Here is a 9,985-nt window from a genome sequence, read left to right as displayed (position 1 = left end):
AGAGTTTTTGGTCTTGTATGTGAGAGGTTTGAACAAAATGGAATTAACATACCTACCCTCTGCAATTCATCCCTGACTATTAATTGTTCCACATAATGTATTGCTGTGCAATGTAAAACACAAATAAAAAATAGCACAAGTTTACAGAATTAAAAAAGTGCATTTTTATTGTGTGCTTGCAATGGAATATTGAAATTACAGCATTAACACATCTTTTACATTATTTTAGGAATTTTTATTTTTCATGCATTTAATAATCAATAATGGCATTACTGGTATCAATAACGACATAAATAAAGATGGTCTGTAGATAGTAATATTTAAACAAATTGTATTTCTTTTACTTCAGTTCATTTATTTTCTATGTGAAACNTTTTTTTAACAAATTAAAACAGGATTAAGATTTCATCGAATAGTTACCAGAGAAAAGACATTCTGGCACCATCTCTTTCCTGATGAATCTGTCTAGGTTCACAAATGTAGTGCAATCCTTCTCACCAGGCTTCATATTAAGGTTTACATCCCATTAAGAGGCATGTAAAGCACTAAAATAGATTGAGGGATATTACTGTGTTTACATTTTCTAACTAAATGCAAATGAAAGTTTCCTACCTAACTATAACTGTAATATATGTTTTTTAAAACCCCATTCTTGTTTGTCATCTACAGACAGAAAGGTAAGCTAAGGAAATTAATGTGCGTTTTCCTTTAGCTACAGTTCTTCAGCTGCAGTAATTCTAATGCTTATTATTCAAAATAGAAAATATCTGTTATGGCATCATTTTGAGAAATAGCTGTTTCCTATTAAATAGACTGAAAAGGGTTCAATCTGTCACAATGTTCTCACAGATGTGATCAATTTTATAATGGTTAAACACTTTACACAAATGTCCCAATTGCAAAAAACATGGTCTGAAAAGAGGTCATAATACATTGGCGATAAACTATACTGTGCAAGTAAATATAATCTTATTACATATTTATTAGGCATCATATAACACTATTATTTGAATATGGATGAAACTTACAGTAACAGTTATTTAAAACAATTAATAAATGGGCTACTAAATCTTGGCCTTATTTGGAACAGTACTCATTTTGATATAATTTACTGATACAAAGGATAGTTCATTCAGCTTTGTAATCACAAACATCAAGAATTTAGTAACTAATATTTACAGTGAGAAAAATTCTCTAGAAAAATAAAAAGGCAATTTCACTTTGAAATCAGTAGTAGATAGTACATATATTTCACTTAACAGGTACATAGTTAGATACTTTGGACTACAGAAATAGTATTTTTCCTCAAAGGAAAATTTTGATTGAGGCAAAATAAGTGCACAAACACATCCGACCCAATTAATTACACTAGAGATTACAAATAATTACTGTTTAGTTTTGTATAATAAGTAACTGCAGAATTGACTGATATTTTAAACACAAGAAGGCCCTCTTCTAATTAAATCACCATTACATCTATTTCAGATCATAGCAGGAATTCGGAGAACACTATAATTGATCTTCTGCCAACATTCCTACTAAAAATAGAGAATTGAGGTTTCAGGAAGTAGATATCAGTGCTTCTTGCCCAAAGTGAACCTAGGTTGACTTATTAGTGAAGATTCATGTAACCCATTGTGAGAAATATGATAAAATATGTTTTTTTTCCAGAAAATACATTAAGGAATTAATTTTGTTGCAACCTAAATTGATTCATATACATAGCCTAATATTCAGCCATTTTCCTCTGCTATGTTTTTGAACACATTATTGATTTTGTCAGTGAATGCATTTGTAGTCAGTATCAAATGGTTATCCTGATACAACTACGAGTACATTTCTTTTCAAAAATGTTACTATTTTTCATTTATATGGGCCTTGAAAACAGCATTTCCCCACCCCCTCCCCATCCCAATCATTCAAATTTCCAATGTTTCTTAGTTGAATTATTGAACGTTTCAAATTTGATTTGATAAGATTTCGAACCAAATGCTACGTAGGGTTGATAGTTTTAAACTGACATGATCCCGGTTATAAAAAACAATGTTTAAAAGTATTGTGCACTCTCATTTCATTCAAAACAAAGGCAATAAAAGACCTTTCTGAATAATAAAGTGCAAAAAAGCAGACTTAAACCTCTTTCGATGTCACTGAGCTTTGAGGCATAACAAAGCTCTCCTTCAGTCTGGTGGAGGGAATTTTTTTATATCAATGAAACAATCTGTACATAAGATGCAACAGTGTTAATGTGTTTGGTTTTATAAAGGAGATGAAGCATTACAGATTAAACTTTCAAGAAGAGAATGCTGGATTTTTTCCCCCTGATCCACAAATATCTGGATATCAGTCTAATTTTCCATTCTATACTAATTGCATCCACAAGCAAACTTTCTTGTTTGGCACAATTATTTATGAAATCTAAGTTCTTGTCTCTTTAAGTTTTCCCCCTGATGCCCCTGAAAAATGTTAGATAATAATAAACTATATAAGGCATATATAGTGAATCCATTTAGTATTCTGCTGGAGAGAAAAAAAAAGTGGTTATTTAGCTTTCACTAAAATAGCAGTGATGTGATGCCATATATCTTCAACCAATTTCTTTTCTACAATCTTCTTCCATCTACCTCATGCTACTTCTATCATGCTCTGCAAACCTATTGCGTAAATGGTGAGAGTCTGAAAAGAACTGCTCAGCAGCTAGTAACTGTTCAGTAGGAAGTAATTCAGTTCTACAATACAAAAACACAGGATTAACAAATGTCATAACTCAGTGACACACATCTACTATGCTAACAAATGTATATAGTCCACACTGACTATATAGGCCAGCATATTACCATTTCTGTTTATAGTTTTAGCCTTAACTTCATTTAAGCTTCTATATTCAAGTAAATTATAAACAAAACAATCACACAGAAGGATAATAATTCCGATTGTCCCTTTAGCTAGCACTGTCATATTCTGGATTACACAATCTTTTGTGTCTATGCTTTAGTGCAAAAGCTATTTTCCCTGCCAGCAATTTGCGTTGAATAAATAATATGCAACCAGCATTTAAATTAGTAACTAGTGCCCTTGGCTTAGTGGCAATTTGTGTAGCTGCAAAAGGCACATCTTTTCAGTTTTTTAAAAAAATCTAATTTAGAAATAACCAGCCTACGCTGTGTCTATACTAATTTTAATATGGACATGATATTTTTTTACATTTAAAAAGTCTGAGTGAAAATGTCACTAGCTTTCTTCAATTTTAGCTACAATAAGATTTTTAGTACACATAAATTAATGACCTGTCCTGGTGATTTTACACAGGTATGGATATAAAAACAATGGCACGGATAAGCATGTGCTAAAGGCCACTCCTAGAAGGTGCACTCGTCAAATAATTTAGTATACTGTCAGCAGTTTTATATCTGTGACAACGAGAAAGTTGGTACACCAAAACCTGAAAGGTCAATATTTTCATCTGTCATTTTATCTGAACGGCTACAAATTTACAAAATACAAGATTGATGCAAAATTGTTGGCAGTAACTCTTGAAATTTTACACAAAACAAAAAATTCTCAACCACATCAAGCTGATAACTACCCGTTTGGGGTAACTGAATCTCAAAGCAGTGAAGTTTTGGTTGACCTGAAAAGATTTCATTCCATTTTCATTTGTTCTCGGACATCAGAAGGCAATAGTTCAAACAAAGCATCATCAACAATCAATGCACTACGCTTCAGTGCCCTACATTCACCCAGCTCACGTGGCAGGGTTTCAAAGTGGTTCCCTTTAAGTTCCAGCATTATGAGAAGAGCCAAGTTGCCAATCTTTGGGGAAAGTACAGAGAGGTTGTTTTTCCCCATTTTTAACGTCTTCAACTTTTTACAGAAGTAAAGTTCATCTGGCAAGCTTTCCACTTTATTACCAGTAATGGAAAAGTACTGCAGACTTTGAAGAACGCCTATTTCCGGTGGGATGAATCGAATATCATTGTAAGATAAATCCAAGGATCTTAATTTGTTGCACAAGAAGAGATGTGATGGCAGAACTTCTATTTTATTGTGATTGAAGTAAAGGCGTTCTAGGCTTGACAATTTTTTTATGTGCTCTGGGATGTAAGTTATACTGTTGTGCCACAACTTGAGGCAATTAAGTTTGCGGCAATGTTGAAAACTGATGATTTCTTCAACCGACTTAAGATTGTTTTCTTTTAAGTCAAGTTCCTGAAGATTTACCAGACTGAATATGGCATGAGGTATTCTCTCCAGGTCACAATGAACAAGCTCCAGTACTGTTAAATTGATCATTTTCTTCAAGCTATTGAGCATCACTAACCTAGTGCCATCATTATGAATACAAAGTGTCAGAAGGTGACTTGACGTTTCAACGATTGGTGGTGGAATTTTAGTTAAGTTACTTTTAATCAAAAGAACCTTAAGATTTTTGAGTTCCCGTAAAGATTCCAGTGCAATGTTTTTGGAAGCATCGGGACTCAAGGAGCCCTGAAGGTGCAATTCTTCTAAACTTTTAAGGCTGTACATCCAAAGTGGCAGCTCACGGATATCATCAAATTTAACTCTTAAAACCTTTAAATTTTCCTTCAAGAATGCCGAAGCTGCAGTGTGGATTTTTACTGAACACTGATACAAAGACAGTTCCTGGAGATTTTCCAGCTGCACAATTGTTGCTGGTATTGTAACATTGTTTATTATCTCAAGTTTCAGAGACTGTAATTCGGACAATTCAAACACAGTATCTGGCAACCCAGACAGCATGAAAAGCTGCAGCTCCAACCTATTTTGGGCGTTGCTTTGCAATCTTTGACGGAGTTTATCTGGAGTCCATTCATTGTTCAAGTTCAACTGCTTCAATTTATTTTCACTCACTTCTGAAAGGAATACTGCAAATCTTTTAGAATACAGAGGATCATATTGATCTATCAGGTGGAGCATGAAGGCAAAGTCATTCTTGACATCTGGGATGTCATTAATTCCAGTCTCTTGCCGCACGTACTCAAAAGAGTACTCTTTGAGGGAACGATAAAACAACCAGTACAGTGTGTATAAACAGGTCAGACCATAAACACTTACAAAACATAAGTAGCAAATGGATAGGTTTGAGAACAGATGAGCCATGGTATGATTGCAGGAAAACTTACAGTAGCCCGTCATTTCCTGAATGTTGACATTACATTCCACTGTAAAATTGACTTCTGAAACTAGAATACTGTTGTACACAATTATGAAAACAAATTTAATGACCTTGATGATAGTTTGACGTACATACATAGAGTAGAGAAGGTCTCCTTCCTCAACGTGTAGCCTAAACTTCTTTACTTTTTCAAACAAGGCTTTTGCTTGTTCTCCTTCCTTTTTATCCAGAACACTCACCGTGGGCTTGTCCACAACTATTTTATCAGGAATGGACCTCAGTGATTGTGTTTTTACTAGGTTGCCTTCTGTATTGGATAGATTTGCTGCTGCTTTACTGATGTTATTCTTCTGACTTGATTTATTGTGCTTTTCTTCAGGATTTTCTCCAGAAACCTCAGACAATGCTCGCGTTGTCCATGGTGAGTCAAAGCACTTTCCCAGTATCGAAATGAAATGTTCAATTTTTGAGCTTGATCCAGGGAATTTGAACCAAAAGTTACTGCACAGCATAAAGACCAGAGTGTGTATCAAGACAAGATAAGGAAAATACTTTGCATACCAATGTAGTGCACGTTCGTAACACATTTGGTTTATAAAGCTGTATTGTTGAAGGTCGAGGTTAGTTTTCAGTCCTTTCATTTCACTGGAGGAACCAGCGGAATGTTGTGATCGTGGCAGTGGTGATGGGGTAACAAGTTCACTGGAAGAAATGTTGATGACAGTTTGGTTTGGAATCGGATGCAAGGTTTGCGATGACGGCCCTTTAGGAAGGCAAATGATCTTATCTTGCATTACCTGCGAAGAGGAAAAAAAAAAATCCACATGTAATTTATTTTAAAAAAGTGCAATTAATACAGTAACAAGACATGTACATGCAGTACTTCATAGCTGTTTGTCCCTCCTTCCCTCCAACGTCCTCTACCCTCCCCGATCCCGACCCCCGGCTCAGGCCCGAAACATTGATTGTTCTCCCGACGTGAAAGATGCTATACAAATGTAATTTTGTTGTTGTTCTTGTTCTTAGCTTTAAAGTGAAATTACTCAGTGATGTGATTTGGCATTTGTCAAAGAAAGGAAATTCTACATCAATTCACATAGAATATAGAAACCTTTAATATTAAATGTGTATATTCAGTTCTTAAACACGACCTTACAATTGATGAACCTGTATAAACGGGTCATATTTTGTTGAAAATGTACTTGAATAAGAATTAGCATAATGTACGCCAAATATTTTCCCAACTGCACTAGTTATTAAAGAAGCACATGAACTGATGAGTTTCTTTTTCTGAATCATTTTCACTCATTATGCTCATAAAGTGAGCAGAGAGAGAGAGAGACAGAGAGACATTGGGAGAAACGGGCAAGGATTTAGGTTCCATCAGACTCTCAGCTGGGAGAAAAACTAAAAGGCGATTATGGATTGAACATTTTGTGCAAGTAGCTTCACAACACTAAGTAAGGTACACCGACCGGACAGTTATAAATATTTTTAAAAATGCTATATACATCTATGGCAGGATGATGTGTCAAAGTCAGTGTAACCAGTAAGAATTTCTATGTTTGAACAAAGTAGAATGTTGGCCTCCTAAGCAATTAATGATAGATCACTTCCCAAGGTTACTTTTCCCGGTCAGCAACAAATTGTACAATTTCCTAGACGAGCCACAGGATGGCAGACCAAGGAAACGCAAACACACTGTCGGTGATTCATACAGTGTTATTAATCAGCCTTACAATTCACTGTTAACCCGATCAAACCTGACTCGTGGAGCTGCATATAGAATACCAGTTTTTCAATGATATACCCAGCATCGGTGAACTTAAAACTGCAACATCATCAGATTTTCCTTTGAATAGGTTGCTCCTGGCAGCACAGGTTTCCCTGTAACTCGCATCTTTCCCTGGTAGACAGGGCTGCAATGTCAAAGGCCCCTGTCAATGTCATTTGTATTCCCCTCTGCTAGCAGGGGAGGGAATTGTGACCCCGACTGACATCCTCCATTTCTCCCTCACTTCCACTGATAAAGCAGCTGGCCTCCACTGATAGCCTGACTAAGACTAGTAACTGGCTATGCTGGGAAACATCGTTAATATATTCATGGCACAGCACACCAGAAAAACAACTGACTGTGAGTGATATTTTGCAGCATAATGCAAGCAGGCCTTTTATATTGTTTTGTTTCCCTCCTGTAGTCTGGGTGCATGGTTTCACTGTGCTAAATTCATACACCTCATCTAAGTGAATCATCTATAAATTCAGATAGTGAATGTTAGCAGGCTACGTGATTGGTAGTCAACCAAACTCTATCTTTACTTGATGGCAACTTAAATGGACTTTCTAGCACTGGATTCCAATCAGAACCAAAACCATAATCCCCATTTCCTTCAGGGGCAATAACTGAGGCCACTTATAGCACTACTATTATTGCCCCGGCTGAGATCAGTGAATACATGGGGATAGAACATGAGAATGATCTGCTATGCATAGCTTAGTTTTACACAAGGCAATGGTTTTACCGATTGAGCATGCAGAGGTATCTGCAAATGTGATTCAGTCTCTAAGCCTACAGAAAAAGAATATTATTTGCTACGTCAGGGAAAGAAACATTTCTCAAAAGATGAGGAAGACTTTCAATAAATTTGCTCTGGGACCCCATTAGCCCTTTTATTACTTTAACACAGTCATGCTGTGCCATTAGGAATGTAAAGCAAACCTCTCCATGCCTTCTAGTATGTAGACTGCTACCTGGATTGGGATTGAAGCACTGTAACAACATTTCTGTAGCTCGTGGCAACCCAAAAAAATTATGGGAAGCCTCATGCAATAACTTCACTCAAAACTGAAGATTGAAAGGGAACACCTTGACGGATACATCAGAAGCTACTATATTCAGTGTGAACTGTCATGTATTTTTAAATAACCCACAACAGCTAAAATTGGGGAACCAAAGTATTAATTTAAACCCAAAGGGTCTGACATACCTGCAGCGTACATCCAAACACACCGATCATTAACATGGCAATGGCTATGTAGTCAGTAAAAACATCCCACCATGGTTTCAGGACTCTAAATGCAGGCTGGAGGTCAGTAAACTGCTTGAACTCTGTAACTGGAATCATAGTTCCTGTGAAAATAATTTTTAAAAAGCATTAAAGAGCTGCACAAAAAAAACTGCATGCCTGGAGAATGAAGAATCCTTGCGTTGGATACAGCTCCTTTCACTTTGGGGGTGACCTCAAAGCAGTTCACAGGACATAGTCTAAACTATTATGATTGTGTATTTTGTAGACAAGTGCCTACCTTCTGGAAAAGCGTTTTGAGATGTCTCAACGAGATAAAGGCACTATATATATTTTGTAGACAAGTGCCTACCTTCTGGAAAAGCGTTTTGAGATGTCTCAACGAGATAAAGGCACTATATATATTTTGTAGACAAGTGCCTAGCTTCTGTAAAGCGTTTTGAGATGCCTTAACGAGATAAAGGCACTATATCAACTGCAAGGTTATTATTACCTATCTACATGTTTTGATGCATCAGCTTTAGATCCACAAATGAAGCTGAACGGGACATCAATTGAAAAACAATTAAAAGTTTGAGCAGCTTCAACCGTGGTATAAAATTCATATAGTCGTCAGCAGCTCTATCCCATTTACAATGATTGCTGTTTTCAAGTTGTCTGGGAAAACTCACCTGAGACCATAGCTTCCCTGTTAAAAATGTTTGATTCGCATGTACCAATATTATGATTAAGAGATGACTCATTGGTACTGTGGAGATCTGAAACACTCCATCCAAAGGGGATCTCACATTATTGTTCTAAATTTTCTCCCCTCTCTCATGCCCTGAAAGCTGTGAGTCATGCTTGAATGCAATTTCCTGACTGGCAACAGCAAGAGTTTTCCCAGTGGTCAACATGCATCCACTTTGACAGTGACTGGTGGTATGTGGACCATGTGGGACATTATATCTCAGCTTGATTTTGTCATCATCACTGGATGCACATCATGCCCACGCAAACACAGCAGCATCATTGTATAGCTGGAGAGGAATTCTGGCTGAAGTGTCTAATTTCTAGCCCAAGTAATGGAGGTCAATTGGAAAGTCCTTCAACAACAACAAATTACATCTGTATAGCGCCTTTCATGTCAGGAGGACGTCCCAAGGCGCTTGCACAAAGGCTGAATCAACCAACTTAGAAAAGGTGAGGGAATGAAGTCGGGGCCATTTTTAGTAAAAGTTCAATCCTACATCACACTGTGATTTATTCTATCGTTTACAACACATAAACCTGTAAATTGCCTCTCACATTTGTGCAGTAGCTCAATTTATGACACATTGTCACTCACACCACTTTCAGCAATAAATAATATTTTCATTCAATGACAGAAGTTCCAGGATCCTTTCAGCTTTTGCATTTTGTGGTAACAAACTTGAATAAATGCTGTTCGTTCCTTCCTTATAAAGTGTGTGATATTGACGCATGCATAATGAAACAGAGTGGCAGGTACGCACGTGGGACCGACATCTATCGAATAGGACAAATGGTTTCCAATCTGCCAAAAAAAATAAAAAATAAAAACAATAAATACCAACATAAATATAAAAGTAGTAGCTCAAACTGTGCAAACTTGGGAATCCTTGGTTGTTTTGAAGTTACCTTATAAGTTCATCAAGTTAGTAGTGAGGGGGTTCTTCCTATTTATAGTTTGAAATCATTAATAGTAGAGGTGAGTTGATAGTTGATAATTTCACTCTTGTAAAGATTAGTAACTAAACATATTTTGACTGCCCTGAACTCTCCCCTTCACACCCCACCCCCCTTCCCAGTTTACCCCAGTGTG

At 36.5% G+C, this 9,985-nt stretch overlaps 1 protein-coding gene across 1 annotated transcript; it reads right to left on the bottom strand.

Moving 5' to 3' along the window:
- Positions 1-220: 220 nt before the first annotated feature.
- lrrc8c (leucine rich repeat containing 8 VRAC subunit C) lies at positions 221-9,687 on the bottom strand. The gene is made up of 3 exons (XM_007887174.2): positions 9,657-9,687; positions 8,125-8,267; positions 221-5,934 (listed from the first exon to the last, which is right to left on the bottom strand). Exons 1-3 carry the CDS (start codon positions 9,667-9,669, stop codon positions 3,643-3,645), a joined length of 2,448 nt encoding a protein of 815 aa, XP_007885365.1. The 5' UTR covers positions 9,670-9,687; the 3' UTR covers positions 221-3,642.
- Between the last annotated feature and the right edge of the window lie 298 nt (positions 9,688-9,985).

The sequence above is a fragment of the Callorhinchus milii genome, unplaced genomic scaffold (genome assembly GCF_018977255.1).
Source record: "Callorhinchus milii isolate IMCB2004 unplaced genomic scaffold, IMCB_Cmil_1.0 Scaffold5, whole genome shotgun sequence".
NCBI lineage: Eukaryota > Metazoa > Chordata > Chondrichthyes > Chimaeriformes > Callorhinchidae > Callorhinchus > Callorhinchus milii.
The sequence above is the reverse complement of the archived record's forward strand: the minus strand, read 5'-3'. Positions and strand labels throughout refer to the sequence as shown.